Source organism: Nicrophorus vespilloides, unplaced genomic scaffold (assembly GCF_001412225.1).
Source record: "Nicrophorus vespilloides isolate i.1.1-1 unplaced genomic scaffold, Nicve_v1.0, whole genome shotgun sequence".
In the NCBI taxonomy this organism is placed as follows: Eukaryota; Metazoa; Arthropoda; class Insecta; order Coleoptera; family Silphidae; genus Nicrophorus; species Nicrophorus vespilloides.
The window spans coordinates 29,147-45,540 of NW_017100064.1; the positions used below are offsets into that span (position 1 = coordinate 29,147).

General features: G+C 35.6%; 3 protein-coding genes across 4 annotated transcripts; all 3 read left to right on the top strand.

Moving 5' to 3' along the window:
• The first annotated feature begins 1,180 nt into the window (after window positions 1-1,180).
• LOC108566808 (RNA-binding protein 24-B-like) lies at window positions 1,181-7,340 on the top strand. The gene is made up of 5 exons (XM_017926870.1): window positions 1,181-2,101; window positions 2,156-2,282; window positions 2,352-2,409; window positions 6,389-6,615; window positions 6,680-7,340. Exons 1-5 carry the CDS (start codon window positions 1,607-1,609, stop codon window positions 6,823-6,825), a joined length of 1,053 nt encoding a protein of 350 aa, XP_017782359.1. The 5' UTR covers window positions 1,181-1,606; the 3' UTR covers window positions 6,826-7,340.
• A 2,262-nt stretch (window positions 7,341-9,602) lies between these two features.
• LOC108566810 (hydroxymethylglutaryl-CoA lyase, mitochondrial) lies at window positions 9,603-11,106 on the top strand. Its single transcript, XM_017926874.1, has 5 exons — window positions 9,603-9,751; window positions 9,831-9,967; window positions 10,028-10,151; window positions 10,339-10,743; window positions 10,798-11,106. Exons 1-5 carry the CDS (start codon window positions 9,680-9,682, stop codon window positions 11,032-11,034), a joined length of 975 nt encoding a protein of 324 aa, XP_017782363.1. The 5' UTR covers window positions 9,603-9,679; the 3' UTR covers window positions 11,035-11,106.
• Window positions 11,107-11,189: 83 nt separating this feature from the next.
• On the top strand, window positions 11,190-15,882 carry LOC108566809 (gamma-2-syntrophin). Of its 2 annotated transcripts, none has more exons than XM_017926873.1 (9): window positions 11,190-11,381; window positions 11,455-11,693; window positions 11,785-11,944; window positions 12,190-12,315; window positions 12,371-12,705; window positions 12,773-12,931; window positions 13,753-13,977; window positions 14,038-14,241; window positions 14,301-15,882. In XM_017926873.1, the coding sequence occupies exons 2-9, from the start codon at window positions 11,496-11,498 to the stop codon at window positions 14,406-14,408; spliced, it is 1,515 nt and encodes a 504-aa protein (XP_017782362.1). In that variant the 5' UTR covers window positions 11,190-11,381; window positions 11,455-11,495; the 3' UTR covers window positions 14,409-15,882. The 2 variants fall into 2 exon arrangements, with proteins under 2 accessions (XP_017782362.1, XP_017782361.1); XM_017926872.1 differs by having other exon boundaries at window positions 12,362-12,705; window positions 14,301-15,881.
• The last annotated feature ends 512 nt before the right edge of the window (window positions 15,883-16,394 follow it).

Here is a 16,394-nt window from a genome sequence, read left to right on the forward strand (position 1 = left end):
CTTGCACTTCATGCATTTAATTAAGTTCGAAATGGCCGAACTTATGAATTTAATATGAATCAATTAAAGTCACTTAACGCCCGTTGTTATAATATATAACAATTATAATTTATTTTATCGCAATGCAATTTGGAAAGTTTCTCACTGAATTCGTTATATGATCAGTTAATGTTGTGTCAATTACTTGTAGGTAATGAAAACAACAACAATCAATTTATATTTGTCTCTAGTTTAGAGTAATAACTTAATTTATTAAATGAGTTAATCGTTACGAATATTGAATAATTGTAAATGCTGTACACCACGCGTATTGTTATAAACCAATTATTTTGTTAATTCGTAAGTTGAAGTTTTCGTGTTACGACGTAACAAATAAATTAGCCTAAAATACTTATTGTATATATATAACATAAAAATTAGGTTAAGTTAGGTTAAGATTTAAAATACTCTTGAAATAATTCGAATCTAATTGGATTCTCATATATAAACTTTATGGATATATCAATGTTTATAACATTTATGTTAAGTTATTTTGTGAAACATTTCATATTTACTATTGGCAATACTAACATGTGCTGTCATATGATTTTTAGAACCGCCAAATTTAAATCCGCGATTTTATTGAGACACCCTATATACATTGAAATAATCGTAGTTTTATGCAAGTCTTCGGTAATTCTTTATTATTAGTATCTTAGTTAGTGATAAAATATAATATTATTATAATGTCAAAACACGGTGATGCAATATAATGTTAAAATATACTGAAAGAAAGCTTTAAATCTGGCGCAGGTTGTTGCTCTATTGTATATTGTTGCTGGCGGTACAGATTTATTTGTCTTATGGAATAATGAGGGAGTTCTGAAACATAAATGGACATCTGTTTATGGTCGGATCGGCGATCTAGGCACGTTGCATAACGCAGAACGGGTAGGCTGCGTGCTTCTGAATCTAAGTGAAAAATTTGGTATTGCAATCGTTGGTGAGTATAACGCATGCATGGAAGGATAGGATGGGTGGATTGTATTGTGATAGTTTTTTTTACACTCTCCGTCTCTCTTTATTGTTCCGAGGGGTGGAGGTTGGGGTCGAGGGTAGCTAGCAATAGGCAGCTAGCAAATGGTTTGTTTCCCCACTACTTTTCAGCTGGCGGAGGATATATGACGAGCAGGTAGTGGCTGTGACAGAGAAGCGGCCGTGTGTGTGATGTCTGTTTAAGTTGGTTGGAGTCGTGTATGAGCTGCCGTCCGTTGTGGTAGTAGCATTCAGTTGGAAGCAGCAGCAGCAGAAGCAACAGTAGTAGTCTATTTCGTATATAAGTTATATGTGTCTTGAAGTGTGACTGGGCCATTTAGTCTCATCGGGCGGGAGTTGGAACAGCTGCAGTCGCGCAAAGCTAAATTCTAAATTTAGTTTCAGTGGTTGGCGCACTCCGAATCTACGTAGATTCTGTCTGTACTATCCAGTCCACATTTCCCACACACGTGCTACTTATCTAAGTGTATTATGGATTCAAGCCTACTCGGGGTATTTACTTAAATCGAGAGAATAAGGCTGGTGCTGGTGCGGAGATTCGAGAGCTGTGCGTGATATCAAATAGAGACATATGCGAGATCGCCGGACCAACTTTACCAAAGAGTATATAAACAATATTGTAAACCCCCTAGGAAATCGTCCAGATCCATTTGGGAGTCGCGCATCGAGAGCCACGGAGGCCCAAGGCGTTGCTCGTGCAACAACAGAGCGTGTGGTCGAGCCTAGCATCATCACGACCACCATCACCACAGCCGCCACAGCCACGATATCCACGGCCCAGGAGTCGCCGACCGCCGCTGCCACCGCCGCCGCCGCAGCCATGCTTATGCAGAACGCAGTGCCGACGTCGGAGGGCGAGAGCCTAGGCCTCAGCCTGCTGCCCAGCGCACTTAATGGTACGGCCGTCCAGAACAGGGACACCACCTGGACCAAGCTCTTTGTAGGAGGCTTACCTTACCACACCACAGACCGCTCTCTACGCGAACACTTTGCTGTCTACGGCGATATCGAGGAAGCTGTGGTAATCACCGACAGGGCGAATGGAAAAAGTAGAGGATATGGTTTTGTAAGTGTACCATCAACTTCTAATGCGAATTTTGCTAAACCGGTGAGAATTTAGGTTATTATGGGCGACCGAGCGTCAGCGGAGCGAGCATGCAGAGATCCAAATCCTATCATCGACGGCCGCAAGGCCAACGTGAACCTGGCCATCCTAGGCGCGAAACCTAGAGGCAACGTTCAAACCGGTAAATACCCGCTGGAAACAAGGAACCACTAAATAGACTAACCATGACCCGTCTTCCTATTGCTTACAGGATTTCAGTTTCCTGGTGTCCGGACCAGCTACCCTACTCTGATGCCCAGCCAATATGGGTAAGTACCAATGTTGCAAACGGCGCACGCGATCCACCATCTCTCATGACCCGTTCCATCTTATTGTTTTCTCTATTCTTTTATTTACTCTCATACACTCAAAAAAAAAATATAATAATGAAACTTCCGAAAGGCAGACTTATTTATTGGTTATTCCATATGGTTTTGCAGATTAACAATTGGCTGAGACGTGTCCCGAACCAACGTTCGTAAACGCCTCAATCATTTACAAAAATCGAGTAAAGAGTTAGTTTACTTTTACGATGAATGTTTGTGAGTGTGCGTGTGTTTTACTTTTATTTTTATTTACAACATTTTTTTATTTTCTTAATTTATTTTATTTACTTTTTTTTGGTAATTTATTGAGTTTCCACATTATTATTGAAAAAAAAAACAAAAACATTAAAAACTATATATATATATATTTATATGCAACAACAACAAGAACAATTTGATTTTGCACGGACGTGCGGGGCGCAGTGCACCCCCGTACGCCTAACGTTTGCTGTGAGGTTTTCGTTTTTTTTTGAGCTGACTACTTTTGATGTTCGTTTACATTTTTTCTTTTCCATTACTCACCACTGCAATGTAACACTAACGCGACACTAACAACGAAATGTATCGATGTGCTTGTTCAATTAACAAAAAAAGGCCGAAAAGAGCGATTCTTAGGTTTGAATTCTTAGTGTTACGCTGCAGTCGGTGGTAGTAGCGACTGGGGTGTGTGTATGGATTTGTTTACGAAATGTTCAGGGATCTCCATGATTTCTTTCCGTAGTTGTTTAGAGATCAAACTTAGCGAAGTAGTGTGTTTTTTTTGTGTTTCAACTTTCTTGTCTTTTTTTTGTTGTTGTTGTTAATGTTGTTTCATATGCGCCTCTTTTAATTGCACTTCTTGTCTCCGTCCGTCCATCGGGAATGGAAATGAAAGGAAGTGGGAATCGATTTACCGGTGGACAGGGCTGGCAGTCCTTCCGGTAATTTATGTGCGTTCCAATTCCCTGGGCGCGCAATCAACTTAACTTGAATTCGTATGACGATACTAAATGAACGAATTCTTTTTCCTCGAGGAGAGAAACCGAGTTTACCGAAAATAAACGTCGGCAGCGGCGGTGGCGGCGGACAAATATATATTTAATTATAGCGTCTCGGGCCGAATTCGAAAATAGAATCCCTTTTATCTCGCTCTCGGCCAGCTGTTGGACATCTCTTTGGGATGTCGTTCGGGCGACGCCTTCGCGGGGATCACGCGATTTTGGATAACCCGGAAGCGAGTGGCGGATTTCCTAAGGAAGGCGGGCTCTCTGCGCCCGGATAAAACGTTTCTATTGGATAATCTGCGGAGACTCGCACAAATCCGGGCTTTATTTGTGCGCCGGTTCTCCGGCTCCGGAAGCTCCCGGCGAGCCTATCCCATCCGCAAGCCACAACCACCCCTTTTTTGACACGCTGCCAACGAATTCTTATCCTCGCCGCCGTCAAGGATACAGCCACTCTGCGACGTGTCGCAACCATCTGCAACTTATACATTCTGCATCCTTGTAATGCAAATGCACACGAAGGACGAAAATCAATCCGGCGCCGCAACGTGCGCTATTAAAAAGGATTATTGATGCGATGCGACGGGGCGGCGATAAAAATTGCGCCCTTAAATAAAATGATGCCGACGCTCGAATATCGAACAATAAAACACAGAAAATGGCGGTAATCCACGGGGCACACACACGTGCATTCACAGCTTCATCAATAATTCAGGCTAATGCCAGCCAAATGAAGCGATGGAAGCATTGTTGTATTCCAACTTCTTCCATTTCCGAAAACAATTATCTACAAACAAAAAATACACGAAAATCATGATTATTATTATTATTACTATCATTTTTCACGGAACGCTGAATAATTTGTATGGCTCATTTTATATATATATAAATATATATACATTTTATCATAAATTTATGTATGTGAATAGACAATTGCTGCGCAGCTATTAAATAGTATGTGGAATAACAGCGTTGCCCGGTATCTACATAATTTATATACGAAACGAGGCTACCTTTTCATAATCATAATAATAACAGCAACAACAGCGGTGGCGTTCATGAAACCGCACCAAACCGTTTTCAGATTCATTCACTTCTTTATTCACCGACACGCTTCAACCAAATCGATCCAAAACATTGGTCAATCTTCCGTAGTAATAATAATGATACAATTAAATCAGTCCCCCAAATATCATAAATATAATTACATAATTACATCCTTGGTTTACTAATTTATAGACAAGAAGATGATGATCATTAGGAAATAAAATAATACACTTAAAATTACCAGACATTAATTAAATCGACTGCAAAAATACCATCGACCATTTTATTATAGTATTCATAATGTTATCAATATTATAGAGAAAGCATTTTGTAACCTTTTTCATAACCATTCATCCAACAACTATTTACATCGATTATTTTATTGCCAATCGGAATTATAAATATAGATATATGAATTCATAATTATATAACAAATAACAAACAGTTTATATAAAATGTAATTAAAACTAGTACAAATTTACCAAATAATTGAAAAAAAATAGTACAATCTAGTTTTAATTTCAAAAAAGTCAATTGATACAAAGACCTATTGACCATAGGTCTTTCTGTCTAAATTAATAATATTTGTTAATAATTCAAATATATCAATGTTACTAGTATAAAATTCAATAAAAAAAGCACGAATTAACAAAACATTAAAATGTCACATAAAAAGTTAAGGAATTGAAGAATATGTAGTCGTATTTATCGATTTGATTGACATTGAACGCACTTGTAATAATGTAATACATTAGTACAATACAAATAAACATTTGCTGAACCGAGGAATAAAATTTTACTTTATTTTAGTTAATTTCAAGTGAAAAAATAATTAATAAAATTGATTTTTGTTCGAAAATATTCATTTGAAATTTATAAAATAATAATAGGTGACAAGTAAAAAAATGGTAACCCATTAAATTTAAAACAGAGTAAATAATATTTATGTTCGACGAGCGCACAGACAAATTTCAAATTGATTGCGTAATCACATCCATAAAACTGATAATAAATATTCTATTTATTTTCGACAGTTAATTAAAAAAAAGAAAATATTTAATGTTCATAGCAAAGTATCAAAAATCATATATCATGGATGTAAATTATACTTTTAAGAACTGAGAGAACTTTAACATTAAAAAAACGACGTGTTGCTGCTGGAAAGTATATTTATTGAAAGAAATCAATTGATACGCAACGATTAAAACGCAATCGTGTGTAATTTCGGATTGATTTTCTTTCTTTCTTTTTTTATTTGTTGTTGTTAGTCGAATACATTGCGGGGAAAATCGATGCGGTTGGCCTACAACAATTATAAATGTGTTCGGTGAATGAAATCTAGCGAACGTTCTGAACAAACAAATGCTGTTTTTGTTCGTTGAAATAGTTTACCTACAAGGTTAAATGCATTTGAAAATATGCTTCGTTTCGGCATAATCGATTGAATCACATTACGTGACGACGATTCATTTTTTACTAGCAATTTGTTATTACACTCGGATTCAATGAATTCGAAGATAATCTTAGGGTGAATTAATGCGAATTATGTGCCATTAAATTTAAAAAAAAACAACATTATACAGTGCGGACGTACCTTTCTGATACTGGGAGCTTTTAATGAATGAGTGAAAACATCACATTATAATGCCGTAAAGCGAGGTACGTCCGTGTATAGAATTGCGTTTACTTATTTAACTACATATACATATTTTGTTGGTGTTTCTTTCTTTCTTTTTCTTTTTCGTGTATTTCTCTGGTGTTGGCGTGCAGTGTGGATTTTGGTTTTCTCTTTTTTGTTGAAGACTCTATTTCTGCATTTAGTTTCCGGTTATCTATGCACCGTGCGTAAGCAGCTGCTAGAACTCCTCTGATCTTATTTTGTGTGGTTACAGAATGCCTGGATACATGTACCAGTCGCCGTACTTGGCGGCAACCGCCCCCGGCAGCTTGATGCCGCTACCAGCGACCCAGCTATCCCACGCGGCTGCCATCGCCGCCACCTCACAGTTTTATGAGTACCAAAATGCAGCCGTGATGGCGGCAGCTGCAGCTGCACCCTACACGGGACAATACCCAAACGGGTTCGAAGCTTACTCCCCGTACGCCACCGGAGCAGCAGGTAAGAACTAGGCATACACAACCCTTGAGGAAGGGCGAACCCTTATGCAAATCGCTCGTTCTAGGTACAACCAGCTATATGCCCTATACTTACGCGACTTTGCCGCAGACACCAAGTTTACCAGCAGCGACTGCAGGAGCCTTCCCAGGACTTCCTTACCAGGCTGCTGCAGCTCAAGCTCCCACAATGCAAGAAGCAAGGTTGCCTTAAACCTCTTTTTTAAAATTTTATTTATTCATCGAATAATTGACGAATACTTTTGACAAACTTATATATATATTTGTATATATATATATTAAAAATACACACATGTATGTATAGAAAAAAATACATATGTATGTGTATATATATATATATTTAAGAATAAGAACCATCCCTTACGTGCAAAGAAGTTAAAGTGTAGAAAATTACAAAGATATTACTGGAAGAAAAAAGACAATTTTATCAAGGGATGAGTGCATAACAAATATTCTTTGCTCAAGCCGCGTTGACTTTGTTACATTTCTTCATATTATTTTTTTCGACAAAATTTTAAATTCATTTAATTTATTAATATAATCAAAAACTAATAGTATACTTTCCAAGTTATATTCATACGTAAATGCACAACGCGACTATTATTTCTTTAAATTATTTATAAAATAAGCAAACAGATGGCTCTGCATAGTTTCCGCAAAATGGTTTTTGTTATGTTGCGGAAACCGTACGTTCAATTCCTAAGTATAAATTATTTATTTATTTCAAAATATATATATATATAAATATATATATATGTATATATCAATATGTACTTATATATATATTTAAACCTTCTTAATAGGAAAACAGGTAAACAACAACTTGAGAATTAAATAAACTTATATATATATATATTTAAAAAAATATTGTTAAAATTAAGTCTAGTCTAATATTACTTTAAAGGAAATGAAAATAAGGAAAAAAAAAGAAGTTCTAGAATTATTATTACTATTATTATTAGTTATTGTAATCACTAACTTATTTAGCGAAATTTGTTCTTAGGCAATGTAAAACTTACGTTTAAAAATCTCTTTTGCGCACAAGTCGAAAATCAAAGGAACGACAAGACTGGCATCTTTAATTCTCTTTGTCTTATACATAGGTTTTCTTTTTCTCTCTCTATCTATCTTTTTTTTCTATCTCTTTAAATTTAATAATTATTTTTTATTTAATTAATCGCAAGAGCACACAGTCCCTCGTGCTATTGTATTGTTATAGCCCTATTTATTAATAATAGAATATGTAACTTATATAGTTTACGAAAGGTTCCTTACCCCAAAATAGTGGAGACCTTTCTGAACTTTTTGGGACAGCTGCGACCGTAAGGATGATCTTTATTTATGAAATACTCCTACAGTGCCTTCTCGAAAAAAAAAATAATAAAAAGAAACATATCTGTACATATATATACTTACACGAATATATGTATATATAGCTATATGTATTACAAAAGCAGAACGCCGCGTGCTTTGTGATAAGGAGGTGTTAGAGAAAGAAACAGAAAAGAAAAGTAAGTCACACTCTAGTCAATTCGCTCAAGCAAAACACTCGAGGCATGTCCGTCCAATTGGTTAGTGCCTTTTATTTTTGTAACAATTCGAAGGCCTATATATATAACAAACAAAAAAAGTATATGAATTCAGGGAAAATTTATGGATGAGTGTGTGCGTGGCCGCGCTCCTGTATATAAGCAATGCTCTGGATGGCCCATCTTGCAGAAATGTTACCATTTGTTACAAAACAGTTTAACATTAACAACTTTATAGCCATCCTCAATGATAATGATTATTATTATTATTTTTGTTGTTGTTCCACCTCCCCCCACCCCCAAGGTACAACAATTATTTATAGTTAAGAATCCTTATTATAATAATATTAGTTAATAAAATAAAATATTATAAGAAAAAATAAACAATGACCGTCTCTTCATTACCCTCAAACTAATTTGCGTTTACTGTTTGAATCTTTTCATGTCCATACGAGAAAAACACATTTTTTTGTGTGTTCAATCACTGCAACCTGACGTTTCTCAGGGAAACGACCTTGGCTCATTAGAATTAAATGTTTGGTGGAATTAGTCGAATCTTTTAACGACAATAATTCAAATTTGTCACAATTGCTTTTCTGCATGCTATACTATTTACATTCTCATCATTATAGTCATATAATACTAGTTGAAATCACTTATTTTAATGACTTCTCAGCGATAGGTACTCATCTTATTATGGAAAACTTTATTTAATTTAAGTTTCATTTTTCATTCGCCTTTTTCACTGGTACAAATATGAAATGTCTATCATCTCAATAGTAAATTGAAAACATATTTCTACAGAATTTAATTGTTTGCGTACAAAAAATACGTTGTCCTAAATATTTTTACTATGATTATAATTTTCCTTATTATTAATATATACACGCAAATCTACCAGAAATATTGGAAGTGTAATTATTTGTAAAAAAAATTTTATTTAGGTACAAAATAACAAAATTGGTAATGAACAACATCAAACAATACAAAAGTTAGATAATAATTTCTTATTCATGTAGATTTATCAACGTTTGATAATGAAAACAAGGTTATTTAAAATTGTCAATATTCAATGTTATTTAGAACTTTATCATTTTTAATGTATAAATGTAATGTTTTCGTATGAATATTTGTTTTTGAAATAATATAAAACGATATTTATATCAAAATATTTCACAGTTGATGAAATAGCTATACCATTTTGTGCAACTTTCTAGCAGAACGAATCAATAATTGATTCTAAAAGCACATACTTTGTTGTTGTTTTGTTGTTTGCTGCGACGCAAATAATTCTTATGTGATAGGATTGTAGGACATATAGCGCACCCTGGGGAATGGAGGTTGAATCGTAGTAATATAATTTTCTAAAGTTATCTACAACTCCTAGTCACGATGGAAGCAATGACCTTCAGGATATCACTTTCCTTGCTTTATGAAATAGCACAATCTGTAACATATTCTTTTTCTGTAGTTCCATACATCCCGAAGCGAGCTGATAAGGAAACCGCTAATTTAAGAATGTCCGTCATTAACAACTCAAAGACGTTGCTCACGCGGAAATTGTTCTCGCACGCAAGGCCGCTGTCCAAAGTATTTATTCACTAAATATACATATATATACAGGAAAGCATCGAAAATAGATAGACGAATACTAAAAGCAGCCTTTTAGGACTCCTTCGTAAGGATAGTCGAAGTAGGACCAAGAGATGGTCTACAAAATGAGCCGAAGACAGTTCCATCCGACGTGAAGATCAGCCTCATCGACAGGTTGTCAGATACTGGATTGAAAACAATCGAAGTCACAAGGTAAACATCGCACATAAATAGATCGTCACTTGTTACGTATCTACCGATCATTTTTCGCAGCTTCGTCAGTCCGAAATGGGTACCGCAGATGGGCGACAATGCCGCCGTCTTTTCTGGTATCAAGAGGAAAGCTGGTATATCGTATCCCGTATTAATTCCTAACGTCAAAGGACTGGAAGCTGCCGTAAGACTATTATAATCCATGATTCAAATATGCAAGGTAGTACAAGAAGTCATTCTGTTTTCGTTATCTTTTGCGCATTATGTAATTCGATGTATGCTGTAATATTCTTGTAGTTACGCGTTGTCCTACCTTGTATATATGTATCATAATTACCATCTATGGAGTTTTATCTACATTCAAATAGTAGTTAAAAGTTGAAGGGATTGAAGAGATCGCGGTGTTCGCTTCAGCATCGGATGGGTTCTCCAAGAAAAATGTTAACTGTACTGCTGAAGAAGGAGTACAAAGAATCAAGGGCGTCATAGACGCAGCAAAAAATCACAATTTACGTATCAGAGGATATGTATCTTGTGTGGTTGGATGTCCTTATGATGGCCCTGTTCATCCATCTTCTGTTACTAAAGTATCTGAGGCCTTATTAGAAATGGGTTGCTATGAAATTTCTTTGGGTGATACAATTGGTGTGGGCACCAAACAAACAGTACATGCTATGATCAAAGACTTGCTAAGTATCACCACTCCAGATAAACTTGCCATTCATTGTCATGACACCTATGGCCAAGCACTAGTTAACATTTGCACTGCTCTTGAGGTAATACACCTATACTATACTCAATAATAACCCATTAAATTAATCATTTTGTAGCTTGGTATCAGGGTTGTGGATTCCTCAGTCTCTGGCCTTGGTGGATGTCCATATGCAAAAGGAGCCACTGGAAATGCCTCCACTGAAGATGTAGTTTATATGCTCAATGGCATGGGCATGAACAATGGAATAGATCTGAAAAAACTGGTAGAAGCAGGCAATTATATATCTGAGGCACTGGGCAAGCCAACAGCTTCTAGAGTAAACAAAGCTTTATACCAAAAATATAACCTGTAACTGTGTTCAATATACTTTATATTTCACAATACTTACATTGCAAGTAATACATACCATATAGTCAATCAATAACATTCCTTTGATCTTCTTTTTTTCTAGTTTTACTTAATATTTAACGAGTAGTTCAAAGCGTAAGGGTGGAAATGTGATAAATCAATGATTTTGAACTACCATGAAGGTGGCGGAACGTCATTTGTTTTGACCCTTTTAAAAATGGCTGCCCTTAACTATAGCTATGCAACACTCTAATGTACCTAAAGAATAACTCCAATATTAATCCATTTTAAATAAGTAATGTGCAATATACAAGTGTAGTTTAAGCAGTAGTGTAATATTTTATATTCAAGGTAAGTTTAACACCCCATCATGAATAATTATGAGTAGAAAATCAATTCTCTTACATTAATCCAAAAAAAAAAGAAGGAAGAAAAAAAGGAATAGTGATACAATTTAGATCCAATATGAAGATTAATGCTACAAGGATGACCACACCAATAGAAGAGAAAATTGACCAGAAATTGAAGGTGAGAACTGGAATGGTGACTGTTAGTGATGGCAAAAGCAGGCCAGTTCCAGTTCGGTTGAATCTATCCATGGAGGTTCTGCGCCTCCAGAAGGAAGAGCTTTTGCCACCAGATGCAAAGCCATCAAACACTAAGGTTAATACAAATACATTCATTTCTTACATACATTCAAGCATATGGATTCACCCACAACTGGAGATTCAGTTATCAATATTTCTTATTGCAGGAACGAATGGTCCAAATTACAAGACAAAAAGTTGGAGGCCTCGGATTAAGTATTAAAGGTGGGGCGGAACACAAGTTGCCAATATTAATTTCTAGGATATACAAGGATCAAGCAGCTGATCAGACTGGAGAATTATTTGTTGGGGATGCAATTATTAAGGGTAACTAATTTTACTTTTCAATTACATGCATTTCATTAAAATATAGATTTTTCTAAGTGGTTTTTATTAAATATTTACCACTAGTGAAAAAGGCTATTCTCATCTAACTATATATCTAATACAGCTCTCACCTATATATATATAATTTGGAAGAGTGTAAAGCTGTTAGTTCAGAATATACTGAATAATAGTACATAAAATATGAAAGCAGTAGTAGTACATGTCAAGTAATTTTATGATTCCAGTTAATGGTGAATATATAACAGCATGTCCCCATGATGATGCTGTGAATATTTTAAGGAATGCAGGAGATTTGGTTGTGCTTACTGTGAAACATTATAGAGCTGCTACTCCCTTCTTGCAAAAGCAAGGTGGGTATTGATACAGCATTTTATAAATCGCTATTCAGATCTTCAGACATTGCAGAGGATGGGCAACAAACAGACAGCAATAGTGAGAGGGACGCTTCTGATGAGAGTCTGAGGTTGGCTACCAACAGCACTGGGTCCAGGCCGAGCTCGTTGTACTCCGAATCAGAAGCGGAGCCCCAAATCCGATGGTCGGATATTGTTACACTGCCTCTGATGATGGCTTATGTAACGCGCTACATCTTCGGTACAGACAAGCTAAGGCCGAACTCGTTTGAAGTTAGAGGACTGAATGGTGTTAGCACGGGAATTATTCATTGCGATGATTCCGCTATTCTGTCGCAGTGGCTCAAGTTTATCACGGACAATATAATAGGACTTACGCATCTGCAGGTATCTTAACATCTGACTAAACATAGAGATTTAACATGATATCAACATATGTTTTTGTGCTTTCCAGATGAAGCTCTACAATCGGAATTTCAGTATTTCGGATAAGATTGAATACATGGGATGGGTCAACGAGGGCGTCCTAAATAATAACCACCCATGGCAGAATTATAAGCCAAGATTTTTCGCATTGAAGGGAACAGACTTGATGCTCTTCGATACACCTCCCGTAAGTAATTTTACACAAATCGAATCTATTTATAATAATAGTTATAAAATAGTTTCTGATTTTCGACCAAACTATTTGTTACAAACTTATCAACAGTTGAAACCGTTATAGTGATATATTAAATACAACGTAAATAATAAGAAATCTTAGTATTTTCTCATTTTTATAAGTTATATAAACGGACTGTATATATATAATTTGATCTGTATATATATAAAATGATCGTTTATGTATAAAAATAATAATTGTGTGCTATGTTTTTAGAATTTAGTTTGTTTTGAAATTTTCGAACCGTAGTATATTGAAACCATTATTTGAATCAACATCATTTTGTAAAAATAACACTGGTTCATTTGTGATAAATATTTATTACATTTCTCTTGATTAAACTAAGTTATTTTAATGGTCTATTGATCCACATTTTTATTCTTTTAATAGAGTATCAAATATAAAACATGCGCGTTCATCTTTTGAAGCATCGATTTCTCTCTTTCAGTAAAATAATTATGAGAGAAGATATGGATATTTTTGTAATAATTTGTAACTTTTGATTTATAACGTCTCGTCAAATTAAACAAAGTTTAAAATGCATATCATTATATCAACTTTTTGTGATTAAACGATTATTTCATTATGCAGTATTTATAATTTATATTTCTAAAACTTAAAATAATAAAAGTTCATTGTGAAGATAACCACCCAAAGGGTACATAATTCGGCTATAACGAGAAAATATATAAAGATAATAATATTGTTATCATTATTACAACAAAATAAATAATTATTTTCAATTTGAAATAAAAGAAAATATTTGATTGCAGTTGAATGTAGGTGATTGGACAAAATGTACGCTGATGTTCAAAGTGTACCAAACAATGTTCAGAGTAGTCAAGGAATCCGAAAACGTGGACGAACGCCAGCACTGCTTCCTGGTGCAAACATCCGGTCAAGACTCCCGTTACTTCTCTGTGGAAACTCGACAGGAGTTGCTAAGAATCGAAAACGCCTGGCACTGTTCGGTTTGCACTGCTGTCATGAAACTTGGAGTTTGTCAATTTACACAAAACATATAACAAATAGTCTAAACATAATTTTTGATATTCCAGAATAAGACTTTCACAGTCAGTTTCAACGGGAAAACGGCCGGATTGACTCTCGATTGGAACTCTGGTTTCTCCTTGAATGAAGCTGACTCCAAAACGCCCGTCTGGCAATACAAGTTCTCGCAGCTACGCGGCTCTTCCGACGACGGCAAGTCCAAATTGAAGTTACATTTCCAGGACACCGAATCTCGCGCCATCGAAACGAAGGTGCGATAATCACCCCTGTTGCGCAATTACTTACAAAAAATGAGTCTTTTCTATTTCAGGAGTTGGAATGTTCGATTCTGCAGAGTCTGCTATTCTGCATGCACGCATTCCTGACCGCAAAAGTAGCATCCGTCGATCCTGGATTCCTCTGCTCCATGTTGCCATAATTTGCGTGCGCACAGAACCAAATACGAGATCGGAGCAAATTTAAAGCGCAAATGAGTTTTATTGGTTTGGGAATTGGGGAAATTGCAATATTGCGATTATTCAATTCCATGGATTTATATTCCCTACTTATTACGAGGTCAGGTTTAGGTATAGGTTTACGAGGGCGCGCGATATGTTATGTTGAAATTTGCGTGCCGTCGCCAAGTCTCGAGTAGACTTCCAAGAGAAAAGAAAAAAAAAGGAATATTCGTACTGATTTACGCCTAATACTATCTAGTAAATTGTTGTTATAATATATTTTAATATAATTTATATATATTGAAGAAACGTAGCGAGGACTGCCCCTCATCAATCAGACCAGTTTTATAGGGCGGAAGGACGAGGATTATCTCGGGACGCGGTTGCAGCCAGACACTTTTGGGATTTTATAGCCTTTACTTGTTATATCGGTGGATGTGGTTCAGCCATTATTCGCTATGCTCATTGCGTCTCGCCACAACCTCGTTCCGTCATATTTCTTCCATAATATAAGCGAAATACTAAGTAATCCGTAGAATAAGCACAACAAATAATGCACGCACCCTCATTTGGTCAATTCACGGGACATCTTTATCGATCGATGCGACAATATTACGACACAAAGTGTCGCAATTTGATCTTCCTCAAAAATCGTTGTATCGATGTTAAAATAGTTAGTACCGTGCAGTGGTGTTCCAGAGAGGCTCAGTCTGGAAAACCACTTCGAACAAATGAACCTCGACGCACACCGGACATAGCCTGTATACAATAAATAAGTAAATTTGAACTAAAAGAAAAACAATACTCGTTTGCTCAGTCTATGTTCGATCAATCCATTGCGGTTTCCAAGCTGCAATGGCGTAGTGCGCATTAATCCTTAGTGTTACTAGAAGACGTTCCTTATCTGAATTAGGCTTTAATTTCGTTGGTTATTTCGTAATAAAGAGTATCGCCTCTCCAATATGCGTACACTGGGGATAAAGTGGAAAAAAAGAGTAACAAGTAATATACAAATAAGTAGTCAATATCTTGTTCAATTATGATTAATTAGCAATAAGTTTCGATCGATACAAACAGAATAATTGGAGATGTATAACGATGCGTTCTCGAGCGACCGTTGCGGGATATTTTCTAAATTGAACAAATTGTTAATAATTTTTAACCAAAGAAACGTGATCTTTTTAATTAGGTATTATTGATTAGGTGTAATTGAGAAATATAAGAAGAAGAAGAAAAATAAGCAAGTAACCCTTGATATCCGAGATCTGTTCGTTGAAAAATTGTGGATGTTATTTAATGAAGAAAGCAGAGAGAAAAACGCGAAAAAAACATGGAAATTATGAAATTAGTTGTTAAACTTTAAAAAGAATATATTTGATTATTATATCTGATTGTTTGTATTCATATTTGTACAGTATATATTATCAATTACATAGCTCTTGATTATTGACCCATCTGGGATAGAGCTATGATGTTTGTGTGTTATTTATTTAACATATAATTAAATAAAGTTAATGATAATGCAGAGTATTTGTTTTATTTTAGAAGCTATATGTAGGAGCGTTGGAAAGACAGTACGAAGGTGTATGTAGGCTTGTTGGAAAGGTGAGATATTCAGCTTTCATACGAGTGGTCGATGATGTAATTATCTTTAGGGGTTGTCGGGAAATTCACGAAAAACTGTGAAAACTGAAAAAATAATGGAAAAAAACGTTCTACAGCTCATAGCAGGTGACTCGAAGATAGCTAGAAGCTATTTGTAGGCGCGTTGGAAAGATGAGACATTCAGCTTTCATATGCGTGGTCGTTGATGTAATTTTCTTGAGGGGTTATCGAGAAATCCATGAAAAACTGAAAAAACGTCAATTCTCTGTTTTTTCAATTTCTTAAGCTCATAGCAGGCGACTCGACAATAGGCTGAATATTTTGTCTTTCCAACAAGCCTACATACACCTTCGTACTGTCGC

Excerpts from the sequence above, each read along its gene's own strand:
- LOC108566808 (XM_017926870.1), top strand. The coding sequence starts at position 1,607 with ATGCGAGATCGCCGGACCAACTTTACCAAAGAGTATATAAACAATATT. Across the intron at positions 2,102-2,155 it reads AAAGTAGAGGATATGGTTTT|GTTATTATGGGCGACCGAGC; the intron begins GTAAGTGTACCA and ends GTGAGAATTTAG. Across the intron at positions 6,616-6,679 it reads GTACGCCACCGGAGCAGCAG|GTACAACCAGCTATATGCCC; the intron begins GTAAGAACTAGG and ends CGCTCGTTCTAG.
- LOC108566810 (XM_017926874.1), top strand. The coding sequence starts at position 9,680 with ATGTCCGTCATTAACAACTCAAAGACGTTGCTCACGCGGAAATTGTTC. Across the intron at positions 9,968-10,027 it reads AAAACAATCGAAGTCACAAG|CTTCGTCAGTCCGAAATGGG; the intron begins GTAAACATCGCA and ends CATTTTTCGCAG. Across the intron at positions 10,744-10,797 it reads ACATTTGCACTGCTCTTGAG|CTTGGTATCAGGGTTGTGGA; the intron begins GTAATACACCTA and ends ATCATTTTGTAG.
- LOC108566809 (XM_017926872.1), top strand. The coding sequence starts at position 11,496 with ATGAAGATTAATGCTACAAGGATGACCACACCAATAGAAGAGAAAATT. Across the intron at positions 12,316-12,361 it reads TCCCTTCTTGCAAAAGCAAG|ACATTGCAGAGGATGGGCAA; the intron begins GTGGGTATTGAT and ends TCAGATCTTCAG. Across the intron at positions 12,932-13,752 it reads TGCTCTTCGATACACCTCCC|TTGAATGTAGGTGATTGGAC; the intron begins GTAAGTAATTTT and ends ATTTGATTGCAG.